The following is a 15,885-nucleotide window of genomic DNA, read 5'->3' on the forward strand; positions in this document are numbered from 1 at the left end:
AACAACAGCCCAAAGTACGTGGATGGTTGCTGGCCAGTTTGGATGGTCAAACAACTGGATTAGTGCCAGCCAATTATGTCAGAATTTTAGGTAAAAGACGGGGCAGAAGGCAAGCAGAGCTGGAACGCATTACAGAGAAACAGCCACAAACACATGGAGGTTCAGCAACTGCAGAAGGAGCTACTGCCATAGAGTCACTGGAGGAACAAGAGGCAGCCTTTGAATCTGTTTTCACTGAAACACCAGAACATAATAAGGATTCTGTCACTATAGAATCCATAACTACTGGGAAAGATGTAGTGAATGTCTGACAACACTAATATTAATAACAGGGAGAAACCTTTCCTTTCTGTAATTCTGGTGTATTAAATGATATTCATAGCTTTTAAGCTTCTATTGTACCAAATTATGATTCTTTCATCCTTAACTCAGCAACATATTCTTTGAAAAATGATTCAGGTACATAAAAATTTTAATTTTTTTGCCACCTACTAGTGAGTATCCATATCCTTGGCCCACATAGACCAGGTAATTCATATCCTTGGCCTATATAGAACAGATAATTATCAGTTACTAAAATCTTTGGATCTTTAATAAAAAGTCCTGAGATTTCAACAACTTTGACAATTGACCCATAAGCTTAGTCTGTGTGTTGGTCTGTCTGTAAATAAACTTCTTCTTGGGGGACTTGGATTTTTTTTCAACAAAATTGGCTACTGTTGGTTATATTGATGTAATTCAAAGTATATTGCAAAGCTGTATCCATCCCTAAAATTTGAATACTCAGGTTTTTTTGTATTTGTGTAACTGGTGGCATTCTGGTAAGTTTGGTAGTAAACCTGTAGCTGGTGATGCGACTGCTGCTTGATGACGTTAATTAGATCATTATACTACAATGTGTATTAACTCAAAAACACATCGGTTATAGCAAACATTTGAAGCAAACGAGATTTTTTAAAAACTGTTCACATTATCCATCAATAATAGTTTCACGAGTGAAATTAATATACGTCTGACATGACGCCCCTAATTAATTGGATAACCATGGAACTGGTACTAGTTTACTATTGGTTTACTAGAATGTTATGATTTGTAAAGTAATCCCGACAAGGAGAAATAGTCAAACTGTAGCAATGGCAGCTGAGTAAAATTGTAGAATCCGATAAAGAGTGAATTTAATGTCCAACCCAGTGTGACAATTTGGATGTTACCTGATGAAGGTAATAAATAGTGAAACATAATTGTAAAGTAAGAATGTAGGAAGTCTGCTGAATAGTTATTTGCATAATTTAATATTAACTGATATTTTCATGTGGGTACATAAATTTCTTAACCAATTCTCTTCAAAGATTATTACAATAATATCAGTCAATAAAATATACAGAGAATGGGAAGTTTCCATTCAGAGTGCTCATTGCATTGTGAAAATTTGTACATTTTGTTGATTTAATATAATGCTTCCTCCTCATAATGTTCCATACCTCTGTGCTACATGTATTTTCAAGGGGGCGAGTGAATGGATCATTGCCCTAGAGATGAATAAATAAGGCAACTAAGTCTCTTAAATTAGGCCTGTGCAATTATTTAAATAATTTATAATAATCTGTGTAAATAATTGCAGGTGTATAAATTGCTTCCATATAGTGGATTTAATTTTTTCTCCACTTTATGATCCCTGTGACTCTGAATAAATACACCTGCACCCAGTGTGGTATTGAGCCTGTAGATCAGGAGAGTCCCAGGTTCAATCCCTGGTCTGCACTGAGTTAGCTGATTTTAGCTGGGGTGGTAATGTGGTAGAATTGACCTCTGAGCCCCTTCAATGAGCCAAGGATCACACTCGAGGTTAAAAAAAAATGTTTTGTAGATGTCATTTTAAGGGTGTGCTGCATTCATGGTTCAATAGCCTACTGGTGTACTTGAAGAATAGCCACAAGGCCAAGGAGAGCTGTCAGTGCCAATGAGGATCAAATCCCAGTATAAGATTTCCATCAGAAAAGCAGAGGGAAATTATAACAATAAAAAAAAATTCATAATTTCTGATAGGTAACAGTTCCATGGTAAAATATTGTCCAGTGTCGATCTCAATTCCTAAGGTGAAATTGAAGAATGCGGATCAAATGGGGAGCAAGTGGTACAATGGGTTCAGCAGTGTCCCATCACCTTTAGGGGCCTGGATTTGAATCTAGAATTAATTCTATTGGCTGTTAAGGCATTGTAAGTGAAATGATTTTGAAGCTATTTTAGTCCAGTTCCAATGAACATAAATCCAAAAAAGTAATCTACCCTCCAATTTCCACATAATTTCAATTAACTTGGAATAGACAGTTCGGAGGGTTTTTTTGGTGGGTGGGGGGTGGTGTTGGGAGTCTGTGAGGTTAGATTGTAAACACCTTGTCAATGTGGGTGGGGGAATTCAGAGTTGACTCTTGGTAGATCTGATGACTAAACGAAAAGTAGACTGCAAAATTATTGTCCTTCACTAGTTATATACTGGATCCAGAAAGTTTGAACTTTGGAGATCTTACAAGCAAACGAGATCAAGTGGTTTTCTTTTTAATTAATACAATGGCCTGTTGAATCAATCATCTTGTATAATTTAACATTTTAAGAAGTGTTCTATGTGGTGTATATATTTATTTATATGCAGCTTAGTTTTAGCAGTGGTTTCCTACCACAAACAAACGATCCAACTGTGGTGGATGTGTGCTCATAACCCCCGAGGGGTGACATTAGGTACTACAGAAAGGATCCAGGCTATCAATATAGTAAATTTAAATGTTTTCAATTAACCCCTTTAGGACATATATGCTATTATAGCTACTATTTCAAAAGATGTTTAGGGCAGCATGTCATACCTTGTTCTCAGTTTGATTCTCTAAACTTAGTATCAGATTCCAGAAAGCTGGTCATGAGAATTTGATTCAAATTCTAGATCTAACCACCATAGAATCAAGTCAAAATTGCCACTGCTCAAAGTAAAATAAAAATACATCTCAATTTTTTGTACCTATAGTTTTCTGCAAATATAAAAGTTCTCTATGAAATGTTGGACCAGGTAGCTTACCATCAGTGTTCAGTTATATGGAAATAAGTTTCCAAGAAAGGCGATCGGAGCAAATAATGAGTTCAAAAGATAAGGTTCAGATTTGCCAAAAAAGATTGAGGCTTTTTTTTCTATTTGTTCTTGGGATGTGGGCGACTGGCAAGGCCGTTTTTATTGCCTATCTCTAGTGGCCCTGAGAAAGTGGTTATGGACATTGTTCTTGAACTGCTGCAGTCCTTGTAGTAATGGTGCTCCCTAAATTGTGCTAAGTAAGGAATTCCAGGATATTGACCCAGCACGATGAAGAAATGGCGATATATATCTATGTCACGGTGGTGTGTGACTTTGAGGGGAACTTGGATGTGAAGGTACTTCTAAGACGTTGGTTCTTTTCTCCTTCTTAGTGGTAGAGGTCACGGGAGGGAATTGTAATGCGTCCTGTAGGTTGTACAAAATGCAGCCACAATATGCTGGTGATGGAGGGGGTGGATATTAAGCTGGTGACAGGAGTGATATTTGTTACAACAAATGGCCTTTTCCTAACGTTTTCTCTGTTGCTTTGATTTGTGGCTATGATATAGAGTAGAAAGGTGCATTAAATTTGATCTGATCCCCTACTTCTGGCAGGGGACATGTAGGACTTCGTTTACAAAACAAAAAAGTGTGCTTGTGTATTTGTCCCTAATTTTCTCTCCTGAAAGCATCCATTCCTTGTTTGGCGTACAGTTCCATGGGCACCAGGCAGCCTCTCTTACATTGCCCTAGTCACCATTATTTATGTGTGAATCTGGACCGTGTCAGTGGGCTATTCAATTACAGCCAGGTGTGATCCTGCCTTCACCCTTCTTCCACACACACGCATTTACATCTGACATCCCTGTACAGTGTTAGGAAAGGAACCCTGGTGTTGAGGCTAGTTGTAGTGGGTCAAGTGTCACTCTGGCTAAGATCAGTGAACTCAGCACAGACCAAGGACAGAACGTAGACCTTTCTGGTCTGTAAGGCTCCGCTTAGATAAACTTGATGAGTCGTCACGAGAGCCAAAATTGTTCCTGAATAGAAGCCGTTCATTTATAGTTGTCATTTTCACAACAGCAGGAATAGTTTAGCAAGGTTCAACCCTCTGTTTACCTACGTATACGATGATTAGTTTATCACGTGCTGTATGGTTTTGAGATGGTGAACAAAAGAGGTGAAAATTGTGGGTGCTTTGAACTTCCATTGGGACTTGTATAAATTTTTGGGATCATAAATCTTTCAGGCTAAAATTGTGTAGGGCAGTTTTTTGCTGTATCTCAACACTCACCTCCAGAAATCAACTGTTCTAGGTGTTTTTGTAGAAATGGCTTATATGATTCTAGACCATTTTACAATTATCAGTATGGTACATATATTAAATGTCTGTTACACAATGAACAAATTGGGGCTGGAAGCTGCACAGGACTGGTGCAAGAAATTGAGAACAGCTTGATCGAGAATTGAATACCTTGTGATTGAAATAACACTGACTTATTAGGGAGTTCAATAGAGCGCACTTGGATCTATCTTAAAGGGTATAAAAGTAACTGAAAACTGGCTACATTCATGTGAATCATTTTCTCAACTTTTGAGAGAACTTGAATTTCTAGTTGAAGCTGTGAAATGATAGTGAGTGAACCATATTCTATGCATAAACTATATAGGTAAACAGGAACATTGGTGTGACTATATGTTTACTTCAGCCAATTTAGAAAATAACATCTAACATATTTAGAAAATAATATCCATAGGTATGTAAAAAAACATTTTTCAAAGAATATTTTTCTATCTTTTTGTGCAGTCACATACTAAAGCAATGTTGAGGCATCTTTTACTGCTAATTTGCAGAAAAATTCTGAATCTCTTCATGAAAACATTTTGTTAATGCATGAAATTGTAGCTATTTACAAAGCAATGTTAAGAGTAAAAAACTATTTCAAGCCATTTTTTAAGGAGACACATCAGCCATAGACGAACTGGAGAATATATTGTATTGTCCACAAGCTGCATTTGCCAGCATCTGATGTCACTTAAATATTTTAATGGTAATCATCAAGTTACACGTACGGACATCGTAGCTATGCTTTGAACAGTTGTGTATTACAGGTTAAGAGTATATTTATCACTGCATGAGCATAACTTATGTGGATTATCTAGAAGCCATTTTAGAGAACTTGATAAACTATGCACTTATTTTTGTAATAAAATTAGTTTTGCCACAAAAATTAGTTTTTTTGAATTACAAACTGTACTTCTAAAAGTTCACAATGTAGTTTTGATTTGAAGTTACGTAATTCAAATCTTTTAGGAAAAAAGGTAAATGCTATTTTAATTGTGTTGCTTAATTGGAATTACTAGATAACTCAATTTTTTGTGCAAAAATGACAGAATTAACAGGAATAGTCTGTACTGTGTAAATTACAGTTTCACCTTGACCTTCAAAGTCTATGGAGAGATATTTGTGCTTTTAAAATGACACATTTTAAATTCCATAACATTGGTAATTATGCTTTTATTTTAAATAGTTTATATTGAGTATTATTAATGTAAAACTTGAACTTTTTTAAAGCCTTTTTTGAGGTCTCAATTGAGGTAGAAGTAACTTGGGTAAACTTGGCAGTCAAAGGAAAGAGCCACCTTAGTATTAGTGCTACATTGAGCACCATTATCATGTTCTGAAAAGTTAGTAGACATAATAGCTTACAAATTAATTATACTTCCCACAACATGCTACATATGCTGTGATATTGATGAAGATAATTATTTGTAATTTCAAAAATAAACGGCCCAAGTCATCACCTAATCATTGTGGCAGAGAAGTGTGTGTCCCAGACCAGCACAGTCTCCAGGCTGAAGTTGTAAGATTGGAAGCAGGCAATAGTATTTGTTTCTTTTATTACAATAAAAATACATATTGATCATTTTTTGTTCAGTCTTTTGCTGCAGAAACTGCAGTCCTCGAAGTGTTAAAATGAAGGTTGAACTACCTTAAGATGGAATGATAAAACAGTGGCTGGTTGTAGATTATGAATGATTTTTTTGACAAATAGGAAAATGCTTGTTCCTGTTACAACAAAACAAAAGCAATATATGTTAAAGTGTTATGGATGTTCCACTTAGAATCATTTGAAAATACAGAAACTGCGAAAGACAATTTACTTGCAATGTGTTCCGATGTACTTGCTGCATACGCTGCTGTTCAAATCATCGGTGGATGTTCTGTAGTTCATCAATTGTTTTATCTTTAAGTCTTACTAGTAGGATCTTCTCTTCAAGTTTCAATGTCAGGGATTTACAGCTTTTACATTCCTAAAGAAAACCAGCAATCTGCATAATAACTTACAATTTAATGCAGTAGCAACTGTATGACTACCAAAACTTTTTTCACTGGTATGCAAAATATACAAATTACAAGCTTATAATTTTTTTTTGGTTACCAATTTTCTCTCCTCCTCCTCTCGAACGATATCGTTCGAGTGCCAGTCCCCCTCTGGCCATTGTTCATGTGTAAGCCTAAAAAGTGACTTCTGGTAGCCTATTCTGTAATTGGGACAGCACAGCTGATCCTTCTCCTGTCCTCACGTAACATCGGCTGTTTCCTGTGGGGTCACTGTATAGTGTCAGCCGTGCACTTTTTTCTCATTGTGCTATCTCTATAATTCTGTCTGACTTCTTTCATTGTTTCTGTCCCATTCTGTACTTTTCTCCAACCTTTGTCTCATATCTCTTTTGTATCTCAGCTCTCCGTGTGACTCTCACACATTCCTTCACTGATGTACTCTATATCTATCTCTTACCTTTTTTGAGGCTTAGTGTTCACAGAGAGATAGAAGACAGCATATACTGAGCTAAGATGTGGAGATGCCGGTGATGGACTGGGGTGGACAAATGTAAGGAATCTTAAAGCTAAAGGTGAGGATAGGAAGACGCTGCTGGAAAAGTGCGATAACACGAATGGTTCAGTGAGAAAATGGATCTAAGGCTCAGGCCAGGAGGAACTGGGGAAAAGGGTTGCAACCAAGTAGAAACAAAGGGTCAGGGTTGGAGTATGGGAGGAAGTAGGTGAAGAAGGTTACAGCTTAGAGGAGAGTGCGTGGAAGGCTGGACCCATAAGTAATGGGGTGTGGGACTACTATGGTTAGAGAACAATAGGATTGTGGTCTGGGACGAGCGATGACTTTTGGGGTGGGTTGGCTCTGGCAGGGGACAGGGGCTGAGGCATAGCAGTACTTATAAGGTGGTGTGTGAGGCCTGGGACCATTTGGGTGGTGGGTCAGACTAGTACCTGGGTATACTGGAGAGGAGGGAAATGTATGGGAGCACTTGAGTCTGAAATCTAAGGTGGGGTGGCATGCATAGCAAAGGGTATCACAGAAAAATCTAGAGAGATAAATTTAAAAATATATTTGGCCCTGGTAAGACCACATCTGCATGTGGTTTTAGTCTCCCTATTTCAAAAAAGGATATTGTTATTGGAGGGGTTACAGAGAAAGTTACACAATTGATCTCAGAATTTAAGAGAATAACATGAGAAAAGGTTGACTACCCTGGGTCTTTTCTCTCTTGATAAATGAAGACAGGGTGAACATGATAGAAGTGTTTAAAATTATTAAAGATTTGAACAAATTAGATCCAAGTAAGCTTTTCTGTCACGGACAAAATTTAAGCACATGGGGTCATATTTACAAGTTAAAGACAACAAAAGAAAATAGGAAATGCAGGAGGAACTTTTTTACTAAATGGATGGTAAGTATGTGGAACAATAAACCTTAATGGGTCTCAAAAAGGAACTAGCTCGGTTCTGGTCAACAAATGAGATTTAGGGTTATTAGAAATGCATCGATGAAATACTGTGAATTGTGGGCTAAATGGACCGACGGTCGTCTTCTGCCTAAAACTGTTACTATGTTGTGTAGTCACTTGTAATGTGAAAAACCTACTGGAGTTTTTTGAGGATGTAACTGGTAGAATAGATAATGGAGAACCAGTGGATGTGGTTTATTTGGATTTTCAGAGGGCCTTTAATAAAGTCCCACAAGAGGTTAGTGTGCAAAATTAAAGCACATGGGTTTGGGGGTAATATACTGGCATAGGTTGAAAATTGGTTAACAGACAGGAAACAGAGAGTAGGAATAAATGGGTCTTTTTCGGGGTGGCAGGCAGTGACTAGTGGGGTACCGCAGGGATCAGTGCTTGGGTCCCAGTTATTCACAATATATATCAATGATTTGGATGAGGGAAACAAATATAATATTTCCAAGTTTGCTGACGACACAATACCAGGTGGGATCATGAGTTATGAGGAGGATGCAAAGAGGCTTCAAGGCGATTTAGACAAGTTGAGTGAGTGGGCAAATACATGGCAGATGCAGTATAATGTGGATAAATGTGAAGTTATCCACTTCGGAAGGAAAAACAGAAAGGCAGAGTGTTATTTAAATGGTGATAGATTGGGAAATGTTGATGTACAAAGGGGCCTGGGTGTCCTTGTACACCAGTCACTGAAAGCAAACAATCAGGTGCAGCAAGCAGTTAGGAAGGCAAATGGTATGTTGGCCTTCATTGCAAGAGGATTTGAGTACAGGAGCAAGGATGTCTTACTGCAGTTATACAGGGCCTTGGTGAGACCACACCTGGAGTATTGTGTGCAGTTTTGGTCTCCTTATCTAAGAAAGGATATACTTGCCATAGAGGGAATGCAGCGAAGGTTCACCAGACTGATGGCAGGACTGTCATAGGAGGAGAGATTGGGTCGACTCAGCCTGTATTCACTCAAGTTTAGAAGAATGAGAGGGGATCTCATTGAAACATATAAAATTCTGACAGGGCTAGACAGACTGGATGCAGGGAGGATATTTCCTCTGGCTGGGGGGTCCAGAACAAGAGGTCACAGTCTCATGATATGGGGTAGGACATTCAGGACTGAGATGAGGAGAAATCTCTTCACTCAGAGGGTGGTGAACCTGTGGAATTCTCTACCACAGAAGGCTGTGGAGGCCAAGTCAATGAATGCATTTAAGAAGGAGCTAGATAGATTTCTAGACACAAAAGGCATCAAGGGGTATGGGGAGACATCGGGAATATGGTATTGAGATAGAGGATCAGCCATGATCATATTGAATGGCGGAGCAGACTCGAAGAGCCGAATGCTCCTATTTTCTATGTTTCTATGTAAGGAAACAACACTGCCAATTTGCGCGCAGCAAGGTCTCACAAAGAGCAATGAGATGATCTGTTTTTTGTGGTGTTAGTTGAGGGATAAATGTTGGCCAAGACACTGGGAGAACTCTCCTCTTCTTTGAATGGTGCCATGGGATCTTTTACATCCGCCTGAGGGCAGACAGGGCTTTGGTTTAAGGACTCATCCAAAAGATGGCAACTCCAACAGTGAAGCACCAGCCTAAATTATGTGCTCGAGTCTCTGGAATGTGGCTTGAACCCGCAACCACCTGACTCAGGCGAGAGTGCTATCACTGAGCCAAGACTGACACTTATAGGTATAGAACTTCAGGAGAAATAATGGGAGTGTGGGCTAGAATTGACATGGATCACAGCCGATCACAGCAATCAAGGCATTTGCAGAAAAGAAACTGGCAACAAAATCCAATCTAATAATTAAAACTCCAGCCCCATGCTCCCAATACAGGAATAAGCCTCTTCAAGAAAACAGATTCCATGGATTTAAACACTGTACATGCAACTCTGAGTAAGAATAAGCATTTTATTCTGAATTGTTTAATTTTTGATGGGTGTTGTATTTTATAAATGCTACTTTTACCAGTTTAGTGGAAAAAGTCAATTATCGCAGCTCAAATGAACTTCACAAAATTAATTTGGTGGTTTGATTGGTTGATTCTTGCAACTTGTCAATTTGAAATTGGTAGCCGTTGATCTAAAAAATCAATTTTCTTCTGGCCTCTTATTTGTATTTGTTCAATGAATCAAACTACTTTTGATTTGTTGATGTTTAGTCAACTGAAAATGTAACTGGTGACTTAACAGGTAAGTTCTCATTTCAGCTATTCACTAATTTATGCTTTATGGATGCATAACATTTTTAGGTGCAATGCTTTGAAAGGCATGATGTGAAGGACACATGCTAGATGCAAGACCTTTAATTATATAGATGATCCTATCCAAACCCTTAACTGTAACACATATAGCCAGTTATTGTTTTCTATATATCAAGATTGTTATTAAAAATATTATATACTTCAACCTTTATGTACACAAGCTTATAATGAACATTTTTAAGAGAAGTGGTACCATTTTTACAACACAGTAAGTATGTGACGTCTCTGAGAAAAAGCTGATGACTGGGCCTGTGATGATTTTGTCTGTTTGGAACTGAAGGATTGACTTTGAAGAAATCAGGAATTTGAAACATGGACTTTTTGACATCTACTGAGCGTATCAGACTGATACAAGAACCAATGTATCTTAAGCGTTGGTCATGGAAAGAACTGATGGAAAGAGTGGTGAAGGCAGTTAGGATGCTTTGGTCACATGGAGAAAGGAAATGGTAATGAATTCTCAAATATTTGCTAAAAGTTACAAGGAAAAGATTGTGTTAGCCAAAGAGAACATGGAATAATGGCATCAGAAGTTGGATGTGCAAGAGTAACACCGAGCACAAGACAATGATTTGTTTTTTGGGAGGTGGGGGGAAATGGAAGATGTTGGGGGTAAGTTTTACAGTCTCTAACCCTCTCATCAGACGAGAATATTGATGATGATATAATTTCATTCAACCATTTATCAATGGTTGACAAGACCTATCTTGAAAGTCAAAAGCTACTATGAGTCAGTAATAATATCCTGTACTTGCATATTTATGAAGTTTACCTGTTTGAGAGATTTTTGCAACTTAAGTTCTCTATGAAGTGTACTGGCTTCCTCTGATAACCTCTTTACTTCCTTTTTCAGTTCATGCAACTGTTGTTGTCGTTCCCTTTTTGGATCAGGAAAACAAATGTACAGTACTTAAATTGCAATGGTAAAGGACCACGATGTAGTTAATGACGCTGCTATTCCATTTGAAACTAAGTAACTCAAAACAGAAATGGAGCTCATATAGCCAGGGAAACAGTGCGTTTATATGCTTGGTTGAATATATCCCAAATAGGTATTTTGAGTATAAATAGTGGTGTCTCCATAAATTGTTCAACTTTTCTTGTGCAGTGTTTCCTGTATTTATGAAGTATTTTCGGTCTGTTTTTCGTATGAAGACACACAGGAATACACTAAAAAGTATACAAACAATGAAACATTTGTCATGCTTTTTTTTTCCATATCTTGTTATTCATTTACATAAAATAAAAATATTGGATATGATATTACAATTGTTTACTTTTTCTCTTGGCTTCCTTCTCACTCTCTGCTTTTGTTTTATTGATGCTGTTAAATTTATATTCCATTTGCATTTCTTTATATCTGTTCTCTCTCACACACTTTCCTGTCTAATTCTTTCTTCTTCATTCTGTTTTATCCTGCTCCCCAAACTTTGAGATAATAAGTATATGGCCATTAATGTGGTATTGAGATGCAATTAATAGCCCATAGACATGGGCATTCTTGGGGATTCCACGTAGTTGGAAATAATGATTGTGACACTACATTAAATTCAATCTCTTGTGGATCTCAGGAGCCAGTTTATTTGTTATAACCAGATATGTGTTATCACACCAACATTAGTAGTGCAACTGAGTGCAGGGATAGATGTTTCATTTTACCACTCTATTGAGTTCCTAATTTCTGCTGTACAGAGAGGTCCTGAACATAGCATATCCCTGGTGAGCAGAGAAGAGAAAAATTTCATGGGAAGTTTCCACTGGATTGCTTTGATGCAGCCAGACAAACATTTCATTGGCTACTGGTGGTAGGAAGAAGGTGCAGCAAGGCACATAACGTTAAAAAACGAGGTGAATGCCTCTTAGTACAGCATAAATATAACCTGAAATGTCAGGAGCCAAATGTGAGAAAATGTAGTATTTTGTCCATGGTGCATGTTTTGTTCCGTCTTTTCATTACCTGTACCTTCAGGGTTGAAACCAGGTTTGCTTAAAGAAATAACCAAGTCTGGGAACTACATAATTCATTATGCCACTGTATCGCTCCCAGAGACAAACTGGCTGGGGTGTGACCAGTTGGCTTTTATGTGATAATGGGTAAAATACAAAATCGTTTGAGTTGATATCACCAGAAGAACCTTCTGTTAGCTGCTTGCTTTACAGATAGTCTATTAAGAAAATAGGAATTTTACAGTCAGGTCTCAAATGAATTCAGGTCTGATACCTATTAGATGGACATTATTGACACTCCATGCAGTCGAACTGCAGATGTGCTCTTTGTCTTCAATTATGTGTATGATTGGCAGTTTTATTGTTTTGAAAGATAAATTTTTGATTTATTTTATTCTTGGTTGAACTTAGAAGGTACTAAGTATACGTCAGGAACGTACTCCCAGTTCAGCAGTTCTTCTGAGGACATCAACAGAGAGGCAGGAGACTCTGTGCGTGAATAAGAACCTCATGTAAATTGTCAAGGAGTTCTATCTCTGGTCCAGTATTAATAAAAGCATTAGCAAAAGGTTGTGGCTGTTTATTATTTTCTGTATTGGAGGAGGAAAGTACTTAAAGCTGATGTGTTTGCTATTACTTATATTATTAATAAATCTGTTATGTGACTTGTAGCCTAGAAATATTTATTCTACCATCTTCTGAGGTCTTCAAAGATCGTGAGATGCCGGGACATAGCCAATAAGCTAAATACAGTGTAATGGGTGACCCCCTCTGTTTGACCCCTAAGCTCATACATGATCAGATATTAATCATATAAAGGCACACTCGCTTATAGGAGTAGTGGTCTTTTGTGCTGAAAAGAAAAAAATACCTGAGTTAAACATAATATTAAGTATCCTGACAACACAGTGTAATAATGGTGAGCGTAATAAGGAACCAGGTTCTCTATGTAATACTTTTCTAATCACTGATTTTGAGCATTGTCTGAAGAAAAATGAAACAAAAAATATCAAAATTCAGTGAATGAATGCACCATGCTGTATGGTAGTGAGTCATACAAACTAGGAAGGGCCCTATCAGATCCTGCTCTATTTACCTGATCTCCACTGGAACAATAGTGGAGATGTGACAATTGGCTTGGTGTCTCCATGCAAGGGAAGGCAATAAATGAACTGGGGTTCCTGCTCACGTGTGTGTGTCTACATACCATGAGCAAAGGAAGCATTGGGCTCGATAGTGATGTCTCCAACTTCATTGACCTACTGGCATTTACTGTCTAGCCTCACATATGAAGAATAGCCGCTTAAGCCAGATACCAGAGGATTGCTGATACCTGTGAAAATGCACCCCAGCGTGACTGACTAACTTCAGAAGGGGAAGGAAAAAACTTGCAGGAAAAAAAGTACCAAGATTTCCCTTGTAAGATTTCTGAAACTTGCTGCTTCAACTTGCTGATCTTCTCATCTCTGCAACTGATTTCTGATGTGCTTCCTCTTAGCAATGTGGCTAATTTTTCCTCATGCTGTATTAAGCAAAACAAAAGCATAGTAAGGTTTGGAATAGGCAAAATCCTACCAAATACTTATAAAAAGCTGCTGTGAAAATTACTAACCAACTTTTTGAGGTGCTCAGTTTTTTCTTCAAATTCCTTTCTACTCTCATGAAGTATCTGCAACTTTTCTGCTGCTAACATTTCCACTTGTTTTAATTTGTCTTGTGTCCATTCATGGGATTGTTGCTCGTCTTTAACCAACTGACTGTATTCTAAAATCTGTGGAAAATATTAACAGATACTAATTTGTTTCTAAAGAATATCTCAAGTAGCCAAAAGTGTTTTACCACTGATAGACTGTGGGATACAAGTTGTATTTATTAGCTTCCGTCTTGTGAAGTATTGTTTTTTATATATATATATAAATGGCTCTCTTTGATTTTGTCCCTTTATTCTTGGTTTCCTGAGGGTAATGACTCAGAATGGGAAATGGTTCTGAGTACCTCCCCAGAGTTCTGAGTTTAGGTGAGTGTTGGCAGCTATTTGACTGTGGGGCCATCACAGTTGTGACTGACTTATCCTCACATATTTTGTTTACCAGCAGGAAGCCCTAATCCTTTCCCCCATCTTCCCTAGCATAGGATACTAAAGCCTGTTGTGGTACCCTACTACAAACCACAGAGCTGTGATTTATTAAAGCTGCACTGACCAAGAATTGAAACTGCAATTTTTCTGGGTCTATATGAATTAGTACTTTATTGCACAGTACATTCACCCACTTAAACCATTGGGGAAACCTTCCTGATGTTGCTTTTGTTTATTCAATAAACATAACTACAAAGCAGTTAGAGAGGCAGCTTCTTAAAATCAGTTTTCTTATTTAACACAGAAAAAGTCTATCTACAGCTTCCCTCTGTGCCTCGCTTGGCATCCTCCGAACGGCCCATCAATGCACTAGTCGCTGCCTCCTTACGAGCCGCAATCCCAACTGCCTATCCTATTCTCTCACCAACTTTCCTGCCCAGCGCGCCTGCTGGGAGCTAACCTTGCCCATTACTTCCCATCTGCTGACCCTGTGGACTCTGCCAGCAGATCAGCTATCACTGCCTCTCACCGCATCTCCCTCCAGAATGTCCGTTCATTTGTGAACAAGGCCCATATGCCATCCACGGGCTTACTGTGGATGACTGCATCAACATCATGGTCTCGACAGAAAATTGACTGACGGGTGATGACACCTTCCCTCTTAATGAAGCCTCCCTGCCTGGCTATATCTTCCACCACTTGCCCCACCCAGACCGCCATGGTGGCGATGTGGCCCTCATCACCAAATCACACCTTGGTCTGTCCCCCTACTTCTCTGGCACCGTCCCCTCCTTTGAGCATCTCAACTTGTTCCACCCCTCTTACCTCCTTTAAAATCCTCGTTCTCTATTGCCCACCCGAGTACCATGCCAAGTTTCTCTCAGATATCTTCACTACTTTCCTCCTTCAGCCTCTGCACAGAGCAACTTCTTATCCTCAGTGATTTCAACTCCCATCTCAACTCATCAAGCCCTCTCTCCTCTGAGTGCACTGCCCTCCTATCCTCCCTTAATCTCTCCCTTCATATAAATTACCCATATTCACAGTCACACCCTCGACCTTGCCATCTCATGTGGCCTCTCTACTCCCATTGTATCAATCACCGATAAGGTCATCTCTGATCAATTCCTTGTATCCCTCTCCACTCACATCCTCCTTTCCCCTCCCAACCCCACTTCTTTCTGTGTTCACCCCTAGAAAAAAAACTATTCTCCAAGTCACTTACAGCGGCACTCGGAAATTCCTAATTGTCTAGCCTAGGCCCTCCATTCACCACGACATTTCTGCAGCTACCGATCTGCTCATTCACACCCTCAACTCTACCTTTGATGCCCTTGTCCCCATTAAAACCATTACTCTCTCTCACCCTGGTATGGCCCTCATCTCCGCTCCCTTAAGTCCAAGGGACGCAGACTTGAACTTTTATGGCGAACAACTGGTTTAGCCATTCATCGCCAGGTCTGGCTGGACCACATAAAGCACTATCGGGTCCTACTCTCCTCTGCCAAAACTGCTCACTATTCCAGGATCATCCTGGAATGCAAAGATAACCCCCAGCTTCTCTTCTCCAAACTGTCTTCTGAAATCCCTCTCCCCCAACAAATGCGAGGAGCTCATGGACTAGTTTGTCACTAAGATTGAGACCATCCGTTCAGCTGCCTCTGCCGTTTCCCTCCCTTCCCCTAGCCCACCAAACCAAACTTTCCCTACAGGTCCTCCCTGCC

General features: G+C 38.9%; 2 protein-coding genes across 3 annotated transcripts in view; one reads left to right on the plus strand and one right to left on the minus strand.

Annotated features, from left to right (window-relative positions):
• pex13 (peroxisomal biogenesis factor 13) overlaps positions 1 to 5,985 on the plus strand; it is a 32,436-nt gene extending 26,451 nt beyond the window's left edge. For both annotated transcript variants that reach the window (XM_067989061.1, XM_067989062.1), the window contains exon 4: positions 1 to 5,985. In XM_067989061.1, the coding sequence (XP_067845162.1) occupies positions 1 to 311 (311 nt within the window). In that variant the 3' untranslated portion in view covers positions 312 to 5,985.
• The window catches only part of LOC137324594 (uncharacterized protein PF3D7_1120000-like), a 25,475-nt gene continuing 15,502 nt past the window's right edge, over positions 5,913 to 15,885 (minus strand). The window contains exons 4-8 of the mRNA XM_067989063.1: positions 13,697 to 13,855; positions 13,491 to 13,606; positions 10,910 to 11,015; positions 6,224 to 6,373; positions 5,913 to 6,128 (exon numbers count right to left, since the gene is read on the minus strand). Of these exons, the coding sequence (XP_067845164.1) occupies positions 6,269 to 6,373; positions 10,910 to 11,015; positions 13,491 to 13,606; positions 13,697 to 13,855 (486 nt within the window). The 3' untranslated portion in view covers positions 5,913 to 6,128; positions 6,224 to 6,268. The remainder of the gene's footprint in view (positions 6,129 to 6,223; positions 6,374 to 10,909; positions 11,016 to 13,490; positions 13,607 to 13,696; positions 13,856 to 15,885) is intronic.

Source organism: Heptranchias perlo, chromosome 8 (assembly GCF_035084215.1).
Source record: "Heptranchias perlo isolate sHepPer1 chromosome 8, sHepPer1.hap1, whole genome shotgun sequence".
NCBI classification, from domain to species: Eukaryota; Metazoa; Chordata; class Chondrichthyes; order Hexanchiformes; family Hexanchidae; genus Heptranchias; species Heptranchias perlo.